Genomic DNA, 13,367 nt, shown 5'->3' on the forward strand with positions numbered 1-13,367 from the left:
GATCAACGCATCCAGTCCTTTAGGGAAGTGAGAAGCAGCGAAGAGGACAACTGTCCTCTGGTGAAAACAGGAACACCACCACTAGGGCAGGATAGAACCATGCCCTGCACTAGACTGGTATGTTATTTTAAGGTTTTCGAAACAGGGCAAAAAAAAAAAAAAAAAAGAAAACAGAAGTAAGGTTTGTCTTTCCCTCTAACAGCAAGCCTAGAAGTAAACTCAGCATTTCCAGAGTAAACCCTTGTTCATTTAGTCCAAGCTACAAACAGAAATCCAGACGAATAAGTATTCATCTCAAACAAACAAACAAAAACAAGCAAAAACCTCAGAACATTGCTTTGTGTGTGTGTGTGTGTGTAAAGAATTCCACAATTCTTTACGAGCAGGACAGGCAGAGCCGAAGTGAATCTTTAGCTCCATTTCATAGAAATTTGGCAGGAACCATGTTTCTACTAGCAACCACACGCAGACATGCGCACACACATCCCATCTCACTTGCCAGCAGGTCACGCTGCCATCAGTGCAGTGGCTGTGCTGATGTTTAGTAATGTCTTAGCACACACAGGGAAGGAAGTGGTTTTCTAGCATGAAACACATTACCCAGTTTCTTCTGCACCACACAAAGAACAGTTTCCTCTCCTCCCCAGTCTAGGGGCTCTCACAAAAATGGACAAAACAGCTAAGAGGCACCATTATCCCCCTTGTCCCCGATTGCTACATCAGATGTAAACACATTGATATCAGCACAGGACTGGCCCAGCAGGACATTATACAGTGGTGCTGCAGCCCTCCAGAGCCAGAACCACTCAGACTTACTGGATACCAGACCCAGCTCCTCTGACCACTGTTTCAATCCTTCTGTGGGACAGTTCAGCAAATATGTATGCAGTCAGCACAAAGCAGACTTGCATCTGTTCCCTTAGGTAGAAAGCACTCTGTGCAAACAACTCTAACCAAAAGAGCTCTTCTGCTAACTTTGTGGCTTGCAGGAGACCCTAGGTGGATGGTTTAAAATTAATCTGCCTCTCTGAAAGCACAATCACAGAATCATCTAAGTTGGAAAAGACCTCCATGATCACCTAGTCCAACCTCTGACCTAACACTGACAAGTAATCCACTAAACCATATCACTAAGCTCTACAGCTAAACGTCTTTTAAAGACCTCCCAGGTTGAAAATAAAATCATGCTTTAATCCTGTAGTTATTAATGTAAAAAGCAACCACAGTTCTGTCAGAATACATCTGCTACCATTTGAATCAACATCTCACAAATCTAGTAAATTAAGGTAGGAATAAGTCCCTCCTGAGAGAGAGGGAGGAGGGATCAGAAAAAGCAGCCTGGTCTACAGCAGATCAGCCACAAAGACAGGAGAGGAAAGAGCCAAAACCAGACGCATCAGAAATAACCTCATCCCTACCCACGAACAAGCTGCAAGACACGCAGGAGTACAAATGTCATCCAGGTCAGCACATCAGCACCCACTTGCTCCAATGTGCTCAACAGTGGAACAGGAAATGTGTCTAGAGGAATGAGAGATCTTGAGTAAACAGTTCAATAAATCGTGGCAAAGCTGAAGGCCAGCACTCTGCTCCAGTAAAGAATTGGCTCCATTCATGTTTGGAGCAAGCAGGACTGATCCATGCTCTCCTCCAGGTTTGTGGGAAGGCAGGTAGTCTGGACACGTGTGAAGGCAGGGCTGGAAGTCTGAGCTGAGTTCCATGAAATGGGTCATGAGGTTCCTTCACAACTCTGTACTGCCATGGAAGAAAGGCATCATCTTCTGTGCCATGTTTTACCTCTAAGATAAATGGAGAAAAAAGATTCCTGGTTGGCCTCTGAGAAGCATGAATGAGGGATGATAGATAAAATGGATACCTGAGACAGAAATTCGCTTGTCAGAGTTATACAGAGCTGCTCTGGATTAGTCCCTGCCAAGAGGCAGGGAGAGAATCAAGGCCTGGGCTGCTCCCACAGGTGAAGTCTCGGGGACTGCAGAGCAGCAGACACAGAACCAGGAATAATGAAGGCTACCAGAATACCTCCTACCAAAGCCCATCACCTCACAAATATTGCAGAGTAAGGAAATTGATACAGGCTGCTTACACAGACAGAACTAAGTCCACTAAACAAAACTGAAATTCCCCATCCTCATCATCACCACAAAAACCCACCAATGACCATTTCCCGTCCCCAAACAAACTGTTAATAAAATCAAACTGGACAATTTGTGCTTATCCTGCTTTCTCCAAGCCCACAGGCCCAGGTACAGAGGGCTGCCCCAAAAACAATATGTTGAACTCAGACCTGCAAAGTGCTTACATCAAGTGTTTTCAAGTCTCAGATACTGAGCATTATAGGCTGGAAGGTATGTGGGAAGGCTTTCAATGTGCCTCAGTTTCTACATCTGTCAAATGAGAAAACCAGTTGCCCACTCTGACCTCTCTCTAGATGTTCAGCAACATCTTTAGTATTGCTATAAACAAAAGGAGCAAGGGACAAATTTTCACCACCAGAAACAAGAGGACAGTAATGCTATCACAGATGAGCTAACAAATTCATAACAGGGCTCCTTGATAGCAGCCACCCCTGGTAGAGCAGCTGCTGCCTGTCTGGGTGAAGGCCACTAGAAGTTACAGTGCCCCAGTCAAGGCCTTCATTTGCAACTACAGCTGCTTCTCCTTGTCAGTCAAGGATGCTTGAGATGGATGGGAGGGCAGTACTGCTACATGTGGAGTATAGACAAGCTTCGCTGTAACCTCTCCACTCAAGAGCAATACATTCCACATTCCCTTGACCCTTAAGTCAGTCTTGATGGAAGAGCAACCCTGGCCTTAAAAGAGCACAATCAGAGGCAATAACCGTGATGAGGACTTGTAATTTTCCAACTAGCTCTGCTCACCAGCGAGCTGTATCTATGGTATTAACATCTATTCAGAGCAAGCACATTCTCAAAAGAAGCTGGAGGTACAGCCCAATATTCCTTATTAGTTCCCAGTATCCTTATAAGTCTCAGAGACAGTCTTTCCTTTCTCCTCGTTAGTCTTTACTCCTATTTTCTGTATACCAACTTCATCCTGTCATCTATTCTGAGAATATCTATCCTAAAATTACTAGTAACTTTAAGAGAGCTATTACTTAGCACCAGATGTTTGTTTAGGCATTGCTCTGTTGTAGGAAACTGCATGTTTGTCCACAAGTTGCACTTAAATTAGAGCTACAGACCAGTGAGACTAAAGCCAGCCTCATTTTAATGCTCAATACATTGAGGTCCAACTCATTTTTCTTACAGATGAGCTGTATCCTGCTTGTCTATTCACAGAGAATCTCGCACCAAATCACTTCCAGTCTGTCCCTGTTCCATAGACAAAAGCATCTGTGTCCCCAGCAGTTGCAGGTATAGCCTAGATTAGAAACATTATCGCTGACAGAACAGCGAATAACAGCAGAACTAGAATTTAAAGTTTAGAATCAAATTTGTATTTATCTTCCAACATTTTAGAACAATCTGGTGGTTTTTTTTTTTTGGTTTTTTTTTGTTTTTTTTTACTATATGGCCTTGCATAGCAGCCTTCAGCCATTAGTGCTTTGCACTTCCAATTGTTGAAGCACAAATTTAGTATAACTATACTTTTTTGGAGAATTAACTAAACATCTTAAGTTTCCAAATTAAGGGTTGCAAGGGAACACCATGAAAGCTACACCATTCATGCAGAAGAATAATCTGACTGCAAGCACAGAGTCTTCAGGGACTCAAGAAATGTAAGCACAGGTGGTATTGTTCATCTAGAAGTAGATGCATTAAAAGACAGAATTCCATTTGTGAGAACTGCATTCCCAGGCCAGCATGCATTCCCTTGAATAAGGCAGTACAGTAGTATTCAAGTAAATTTGTGCAGTTCATCCAATGGTGTTCAGGTTTTTGGAATCCTGGAAGGAATGAGAAAACCCACCTATAGAAAATAGATCCATGTCAAGCCTGATGTGGATTGCAGAAGTCTCCGTTGCTCCACACTTCACATTTAGTTTGTAGACAAGTTCAAGTTTCTCCCACAGTAGCAGATCTCTGAGCACTAACAAATTTTGATGAAACCTGCCTTATTTTACAGTGCAGCAAGCATGAGGCAGTTTCTGCAAAGCCCCTCTTGACAACCACATGGAAAGCAGATACAAATGAAGATCACACAGCTCATTAGCAGAAAGGTAGCAGTAGCCTTGCTCCTCCGTCACTGGGAGCTGTACTGAGACCCCATGAAACAAGAAAGATGGGAAAAAATACCTGTGAAACAAATGAGATTAAAATCTCCAGTACAAGGCTAGTCTTGGACAGACCCAACAGCAAGTCTGGGACATGCAGCAGCAGCACCGAGCCTGGCCACCCTCATGTGCTCACCTGGTGCTGGATTCCTCATAGGTCAAGGCATGGCAGGCACTCACCAGCGGAAAACTACTGCAGCAGCTCTTCCCCAGTTTGACAGGCAGTTTGCAAGTTAAACATGATACAAATACACACTCAATTTTTCCACACAGAAATCTGAATTCCAGTACTAGTTCCAGTCAGACAGCTGGGAAGGTCAAAAAGGGTATTACTTCAAGCAGTTTCTTGCTTTTGAAGGATGCAAGTAAGATATCCCTATTTGTGAGTGATATGATCGTGGCTGACCTCTCAGAGGTCACATGGCAGACCTCTAACTTGGAGACACATTGCTAGACTAAAAGCAAGCCTTAAGCAATCACCCAGACACCATCTGCTGAATTTCTCTAAACTTTATTGGCACTGTAAAGAACAGGGTATGGATTTTTAACAACTCCTCCAAACAGGGGAAAAAAAAGCCTTAACATCAAGGTTCTCTTTGCAGATAACCACATGGACCCATTAATTACTCCACAACCCTAAGGAATTGACATTTTATTATAATCCAATAAAAAGACTGGTCAAAAAAAAAAACAACAAAACAAAAAAAACCACCACACCATAATTTACAGCAACAACAAAAAAGATAAAGCCAGGCAAACACTTGATAAGGTATTTCCCTCCCCCCCCCACCCCCATTAGGAGTAGTTAACCAATTAAACTGGGACATGGAGAGGAAGAAAAAAATTCACTGTATTTTAACAGATAAAAAAATGTGCCTACAAATCTCAACATAATACTGAAAGCTTCTTACATTAGTTTTCTTGCAAAATATCATTTCTTTACAATACAGTATACATTTCCAAGGGAAGGGGGACCATAAACGTATCCTCCATCCCATGACTAATATTTTCTAATTGTGCATAGCTAGAAGTATTGAAATCAAATATCATTAGATACCACTGGAATATAATACTGGTTAAGAAGAAGAGAGGGCTGAAACAACTACAAAGAGTTAGGTGGACTCACTGGCACAAGCTGTTCTATTCCTATACTGGAACTCTTGAAATTAGAATGACATTTAACAAAAAAAAAAATCAAAACTCTATAAACAGAAGTTATGCCAGCATCATAACATGAGCTCAGGAGCGTTGTGTGACTCAAAGCAGTAAGGCTTACTAGTTTATTATTTGAACACACATTTCAGGCACTGTGTATCAGCTTGTTAGGAAATTGTTTAAATGCAATAAGGGCTTTTTTCCCTGCAAATGCACCAATAGTTGCTACAGACAGAACTGAAGTGCTGAGAACCAGCTTTAAAGCACCAGAACAGAAGTGTAATGGTTGTCTGCCCTGCCAGTAATGAGACTCACGCAGAGTCAGTGCCAATAACCCTTCAGTACAGAAATACACAAAATCAGTTCTGACAAGTTTAACTGCAATCTTTCATTTGTGGCTTTCAAAGGACTGGAGCATGTGTTTTTGACCAACCAAAAACTTCCTGGTTCCCCTGCCCAAAAGCATGCTATATTCAGGGGAGAGAAGGGGGCTCTTACATGACTAATCTGAATGTTCAGAAGTAACACGCTAAGTCATGCTTCCAACAGTAGTTGGGTTGGTTGGTGTGTGGATTTCCACAGACTTGTGTTGATTCCAAAAAAAAAAATGCAGCATTGGTGAGGTTGTTTCTAGCAGCCCAAGGAATTCTTGGGGAAATACTGCAGTTTGTTAACACTGACATGGACATTTCTTTTTGGCACATTCCCCCTTTGCCATATTTCAGGGAGCTGAAAATACTTCAGCGATCAAATACTTTCCTTCCATCACCATGAACAGTGACACCATACAGACAATGGAGGCATCCACAAAAACTAGAAAGTCACAAGATTTAGGATCATGTTAGGCAAGAAAATAAGTCACAGGCTAGCCCAATAACTTCCTATAAGGACAGGCTAATCCAAGGAGGGTAAAGCAAAGGAGGACTCCGTTGTAGATGGAATCCATTTTAAGAGGCCTCTTCTAAAGGTTAAGGTTTCCTTCCATGAAGGATCAAGGCAAAATGCAATTCAACCCTGAGCATACATGGCTGTTTTCTCCCCAGATATGGGGGTATGGGGGTGGGGCAGAAGCATGGGTAGGAATAGATAGCTTGGAAGACCGGAGGTGATGGGCATTAGAATGATTGACACAAATGGTTCCCAGGACCAGTCCCCCCCACAACCACTAGTGTCCTGTTTCTAAGAGACAGAGATACTGTGTTCAAAACTATAACAGGGGCAAAGCATCCTTCTGGAGAAGGAAAACCATTTGAGCCAGGGATCTGGCAAAACTACTGAAGATTAAGGCAACAATTGGACAAATATCTCATGACCCTCTCCCATCAAATGCTGCTGGTAGCCAGGAAGACAGCTGCAGTCTTGTTTCTACATGACCCAGATACAAAAGTAGTTTTTGGTCCCCAGCTGCTAATCACTTTTTATGATTGTATCTGGTTTAAACAAAGACATCTGAGCTACAGTAGATCTATACACCATCATAAGGCACTGACAACTATGTGCTAAAAAGACTTCATAGCAAAAACTGAAATCCCATTCACATGACTGAAATATACTGGTTCAGCAAGAGAAAATATAGTTACAGGAATTTGTAGTCATTTACATTTCTGCTTACCTCTTTTCATTTTCAGTGGTGACCCAGTAATGGAAGGCAGTGTTCTTTAGCTATCTCTGCCTCCATAGTTACATTCAAGTCAGACAAATGACAGTGAACAAAACCATTTACCCAGAGGAAAACTTCTGGAAAACGGGGAATTCAAGGTTCTGATATACCCCTCATTAGTGGAAATACTGCAAAGGCCTCCATGTGACTAGGAAATTCCAAGTTTCATCATTAAATAAAAAGTAACACCAGCAGGAACGCCACAGATTCTGTTTGGTCTGCTTAAATTTAAAGGACAAAAGCTTTGGTCTTTTATAAAGAAAGTCCATATTCTACCTCCAACCCTCCTTCCTTCTTCCCACACTCCAGCCTCTCCTTCTATACTACATGATTCAGACCCTTAATGAAGTCAGAAATGGCCTCTAGGCTTAATAATGAAGCTTGTGCAAGTTAGTAGGAATGTCAAACTGTTAGCACTTTACTGTATGTAATTCAGTGAAAGTATCTGCTGGCCTCCCTACCCAATGGGAGAGGACAGCAACACAGCCATTTCAGTAAGCAATACAAAACTAAATGCAGTAAGACTTTACCCAGATTTCAGATTTGCCCCAATACAAGTTTGCTTTCCCAAGCCGCCCCAGGAAGGTGTTAGATGTTGTTCTTTCTTCTGTCGCTGAACTCCAGCATTTGCCCAAAACTCTATAAATAAGACCATGGTCACTCTTCTGTAGTGGTTCCAGCGCAGCACAATTACGAGTGAGTGATGGGAGAGGATGGGAAAGGGGAGAAGAGAGTGCAGGGCAGCAGGTGCAGGGGAGAGTTTACATGGACTCAAACTCATCAATGCGCTGCTTGGTGTTGCCCTGCCGAATCTGACGAAGGGTCTTGTACTTGTCTCGGCCCAGACGCATATTTTCAGCGTGGATCATATCATTGGCTGTCTTCTTGGTTTCATCCCGAGCATTTGCTAGCTCTGAGGAAAGAGCCTTTGTGGAAAGGGAAACAGACAGCAATGGGTTAGCCATGCCAGAGACTCAAAGTTACACAAGGAGTTTCCTTGCTGATCCTTCTAAACAGGAAACAGATGAGCCCAACTGCATACAGTCCTGGGCAACCTTGTCTAGCTGACCCTGCTTGAGTGAGGCAGTGGAACTAGAGGATCTCAAGAGGTCCCTTCCAACCCAAACGTTACTGTGGAAGTTGTTAATATTTTTCCCTAACATTGGAAGGTAGAAAATTTGGGGCACTTCCACCTTACTTATCTTTGTCTAGCACAGTAACAAAGACAGCCATCAGTTTATTTCAGAAGAAGAATGAGAAAGTCCAGTGGAGAAATCCCTAAAGACTTCAGGAGCATTTTGCAGAAATGAAGCAGTTTCAACCTTCTACCATAGAAGAAACTTGCTGTAGATGAAAAAGGGCGTATCTCTATCACTCTGCCTGTGCATAACCATCACAGCATGATACAGAACAAAACCTGCTGCAAGCCAGGCAGCTAGAAGGCAGTGTGGAGAAAAAAAAAAAGAGGAGAAAACCAACAAAAAAAACACCTTGTAAGCATCAACACTGGAACACTGGCATTCCCATTCCTTACAAGGAGGAGGTGCAGCATTGCTTCCCCCATGCTGAGCCCTAGTGAACTGCTTTCAGGATTTTGCAGTGAAACCCATTCAGACAAGAAAGACAGCCAGCTTCATGATAAGAACTTGACCAAGTCCTCTGATACTTTGCAGCCAGGGCTATGAACAGCTGTCAGATGGCTGGCAAAACTTACACAAGCACAATACATCCAACAGATATTGCTTCTTGGCACTGTTTGAAAACACTTGCTGTTTCAAATGAAACGGACATCAAGTGTCAGGAAACAAGCTATGCCCCCTCCCCAGTGGTAAAGTAAGCAGCTATCTGATAAGATAACAATCATCTTACCTCATCCACCTCCCACCCCCCTCCCTTTTTTTTTCCTTCCTTTTGAGGAATAGCACTAAAACCTTCCAGCTGTATTAATGGCAAGAACAGAAGCAACACCCAGGCACCCACTCACTCTCCTGCCAGCTTCTTACCTTCAGGTGTTTCTGGACCCGTTCATTCTTCTCTGCTTCAGTGGTACGCTGCTCCTCACTGCGGTCCTTGATGGTGGCCTCTGATCGTAGCTCAGCACTGGCTTCTGCTGCATTCTCATCCTGTTCATCATCATGCTCATTCTCAGACTGCATGGGTTCAGTGACATGAGGGGTGCTCATAGCAGTCTTCAGTTCCTCTTTGGTCTTTTCTAGGTCCTCCTGCACCATTTGTGCCTGCAGTAAGACATGCCACAGTGAGTTAGTGAATGCAATCCGGAGCGTGAGGGACTTCTCACACAAGTTCACAGAAGCACTACTTAGTGCTTATTATATCAAACCTTGCAGCTCTTGCACACACAAACGGTACTTTCCAAAGCTACCCAGACACAATCACTTGCAAAGTTTTCTGCTGGCTAGCACGTCAGAGATTTGAGAAATGCTTATAACTCATGGAAAATTAGATATAGATTTAATCAGTCAAATTGTTTCTAGATATGGGTCACTCATTCAACTTAAAAAAGCAAAGCTAGATATCCACAACAGCCTCAAGCTTGCAGACAATCAGTCAGTCTAGTATGGTACCTAGTGCAGTAGTTTAGGTCACAAAACAAAACAAAGATTAACCCCACAAAAAGTACTGCTGTTTGTTCACATTCTGCTTTACCTTCTGTTGCCACTCCTGGGCCTCACTCTCTTTCTTCTGCCTAGCCAGCTCCAGCTGTGTGATCCTAGCTGTGAGTTCAGCCATCTCAGCAGCCTGCAAAGGAAAGACTTTCAGTGGGGACAAAACACATACACTTGCTAAATGAAGCATTAAAAAACAGTATCTCTCTAATATCGTTTTGTTAAGGAGAACATCTTTATATATACTTCAGTCCCACTGATAACTACAGGATTAAAGGGAAAATGAAGTTTAAAAAAGTTTTGGGTTTTGTTGTGTTTTTGTTTTTTCCTCCAAACAGAACTGGAGAACTCACTTCTTTGAATCCAAGCCAGGGGAAGCAATTAGTGAGTTCTACATGCTGTTCTCAGCATCACATACTGTTGTAAGCGAAAAGCACAACCATCCAAACCCACTGTACAAAGAGATGTAAACACCTGTATTCAGATATAAGCTCATCTACCTGAGGATAAAAATTAAGGAACCATACTATTCTTCCTTACTATGTTCATAGCCTGGTTTGTTCTATGAGTTTGAACCCCTATGTTGTCACTATTTGCCCTACTCAATTTTCAGCTCACCCACTTACCAGCTGTTCCTGGGTCTTTTGTTGATCATGGGACGCTTTCAGCAGGGCCTCCTTTGCCTCTTCTGCTTCTCTACGTTCTTTAGCCAGTTTTTCTGCTTCCTCTTGAGCTCGTTTTCTTTCCTGTTCCAGCTCCATGGCTCTGCGCGTTTGTTCTTCCAGTTCTGAAAGAAGAGCATATTACATTGAAGAGAGATCAAGTAAAGAATGGCAGCAGAAGAGGAAAGTGTTCCTATCTCTACCTCCTAGATGAGACCTTTCCTTTAGAGAGACAAGAAGGATGCAAGTAACTGTCCCCTTTCTTCTCCTTCATATTGTAAATGGAAGCTGGAAGACCAAGAGTCAGGCCTGTTCCAAACCAGCAGATTACTTACCTCATTAATTTGTAGGGAAGTACCTATCCCAAAATGATGTCCTTAAAGACAGAGAAGCATACAGCACTTTGATTGGGCAACACGGCGTGGCCAACATTACTATGCAACTAGACCATAAGAACCAGAGCACTGGCTGGTGGGACCCCTGCTACGCTTTTTCTCCTTCCTCTACAGGTGTGCTGAGATAAAGCTTCCAGCCATTAAATGAACAACTGCAACATAGATTGGCTGACGGAGAGGCAGCTTAGCTGCCACCCACATCTTTAACACAAGCCATACTTCAGCAGGTGCAGTTGGAGAAGTTATATTCAGCTTCAGAAGGCTAAACTTGGGCCCTACCACTCCAATTTGGACACAGAGTCTGAATGGCTCAGAGATGCTTTTAGTTTTACTCCTCGAAACCTTCTCACTCAGATTGTGCATCTAAGTGGAATACTGGAGCATTTCATCTTACCTTGCTGGGCTTTCTTGGTTTGCTCCTCAATTTGCTTGAGTCTCTCCATTAGTTCCTCCTTTTCACGTTCAATCTTCTCCTTCTCCTTTTCTGCCAACTCCCTCTTCTTCTTCTCATTCTCCAGGAGGGCTCTGATGATGGGAAAAATCATAATACAATTTGCAATTAATAGATATCCAGTCTGGAGTGCTTCCTAGTGAAGCTATAAGCACACAAGAGATGTGCACTAGATCACTCAGCTGATGAGCTTTACTCCAGCTGTATCCTTTTAAACTGAAACAAAGAAAGAAAAAGCTGTGTCAGCATTCACCTCAGTGGGAAGTTCTCAATAGCAATGATACTAAGAGAAAGCTCTTTATATCAAGATCCAGATTAGTCCTTTCAAATAGACAGACATATTTTTAACTCCAAGAAAGTGTTAGTGGGTCACACTTGTGATGAATGCTATTTCCATCCTCCCATTAAATCTACTGAAGCAGAAAGAAATTTGCCCTGTTTTTGGCTCAAGAAGATTAATGTGCTGCCAGCAATTTATCTAGCACATGGTAGTATTATGCCGTGACCAACCAAGTCCAGGTTACTCAGAAGCCTACACCAACCTCTCCATCTGTTTCTGATGCTTCTCTTCCCGGGCCTGTGCTTTCATCTGCTGCACCTCAATGGTATCTGGTTTACGTCTGCGCATGTAGAGCTCATGGTTCCCCATGCAAAGTGCCAAGATTCGTTTGTTAATCCGTAACCGAGGGGCGTAGAATACAAAGTCCTTGGGACAAGGAAAAGGCAACATTATACTTGTTCCTTTAGCATAATAATTCCCTGAGTATGCAATATGCTCCAAGACCCTAAGCTTTCTAGAACTGCTAGCCAGCTTTTCTGCTCACTCCTGAAAGAGTGAACTAGATGCTGAATTTCAACCTGATAAACACAGGGCAAAAGTGCCCAACTCCTCCTTGCAGTGGGCTCAGTGTCACTGTAAAGCATTTCTAGTACACGGAGTGCAGAGCGACTTGCTCCATTGTTTCATTGCAAACACAATCAGGAGTTAGTTCACCAGGCATATTGAGACTATACCTTCTCCCATCTTTCTTCCCACTTAGCTCTTTAATATAATAGTCTGGCCATCCACATCAAGCATAATGCTTTGTCTTATGTTAGAAAGGGTGTCAAACATTACGCCCTGCAGATAAATAATTTTGTTCTGTTAAAACAGAGCAACAGCAGTGGGAAAATGCTTCCAAACAGCTGTGAAACAAGAACAGCCAAAAAAAACAGAAGGTATCAGCTCACGCAAAGTTAATAAGCCCTAAAGATCAAACCAAGCTGAATTACGTTCATTAAAAATTTCTAAGAAAAAATGCTCCCAGTGAACCCTACCAAACAACCTGAATCTTCAGCTTCAAATAAGGTGGAAAACTGTGAAAGACATTCCACCCTACTAAAGCCAACATGATGCAACAGAAGCTTTCAAGGTTAACATGGGTAGCTCAGACCAGTAATTGTATCAGAAAATTGGTATGGTCTTAGGAGAACCAGCAACCCTAAGCCGAAAGCCTCTCTTTCCCACTGACTTCATACAGCATAAGGTTACAAGGGAAGAAATTTGTTCAGTGTGGCCAGAACCAAGCTCCATCTATCCCCTTACTGCTATTAGATCCATTCTGGGCATACTGCCCCAAACATATCAGGTAGTAGAGCACTGCTTAAGTCAATGATGACATTACTGATAATAAGATAATGTACAATTAAATAAAAAAACACACAGCAAGAAAAAAAAAACTAGCAATCAACTGATCATTCAGCTAAGAAGAAACTGAAAGTTTAAAAACTTCAATTTGAATGCTGCTTCTTACCGGCGCTTTCTTGTCAATAGGCTTGATAACAAACTTCTTGTCATTGAATGAGATGTTTCTGATCTCGCTCCAAGGGAATCCAATTTTTGGTGTTAGCCTACAGAAATAGAAAGCAAAGGAGATGAAAGTCTCAAGTCATTCCAAATTCTTGACCTACAATAAAAAGCTTAAAATTCTGCCAAACCTGCCCTCATATTTCAGTATTCTTAGGTTGACTCGAATAAGCAAACAAAATTAGAATCATTTAAATGAACTACAAGCACAGAGAGTAGTTTTACACTTATTTATTTAATGAAAACATAACTGAAGAATTCATCTGCATCATGAAGACTAAGGATGCAAGTAAAACTAGCTTGATAACATTTGACA

The 13,367-nt window shown here is 42.3% G+C and overlaps 1 protein-coding gene across 1 annotated transcript in view; it reads right to left on the minus strand.

Moving 5' to 3' along the window:
- Nucleotides 1-4,750: 4,750 nt before the first annotated feature.
- The window catches only part of MSN (moesin), a 45,291-nt gene continuing 36,674 nt past the window's right edge, over nucleotides 4,751-13,367 (minus strand). The window contains exons 7-13 of the mRNA XM_038184641.2: nucleotides 12,999-13,095; nucleotides 11,748-11,911; nucleotides 11,149-11,279; nucleotides 10,324-10,484; nucleotides 9,738-9,830; nucleotides 9,074-9,307; nucleotides 4,751-7,996 (exon numbers count right to left, since the gene is read on the minus strand). Coding sequence (XP_038040569.2) covers nucleotides 7,832-7,996; nucleotides 9,074-9,307; nucleotides 9,738-9,830; nucleotides 10,324-10,484; nucleotides 11,149-11,279; nucleotides 11,748-11,911; nucleotides 12,999-13,095 — 1,045 coding nt within the window. The 3' untranslated portion in view covers nucleotides 4,751-7,831. The remainder of the gene's footprint in view (nucleotides 7,997-9,073; nucleotides 9,308-9,737; nucleotides 9,831-10,323; nucleotides 10,485-11,148; nucleotides 11,280-11,747; nucleotides 11,912-12,998; nucleotides 13,096-13,367) is intronic.

The sequence above is a fragment of the Anas platyrhynchos genome, chromosome 10 (assembly GCF_047663525.1).
Source record: "Anas platyrhynchos isolate ZD024472 breed Pekin duck chromosome 10, IASCAAS_PekinDuck_T2T, whole genome shotgun sequence".
NCBI lineage: Eukaryota > Metazoa > Chordata > Aves > Anseriformes > Anatidae > Anas > Anas platyrhynchos.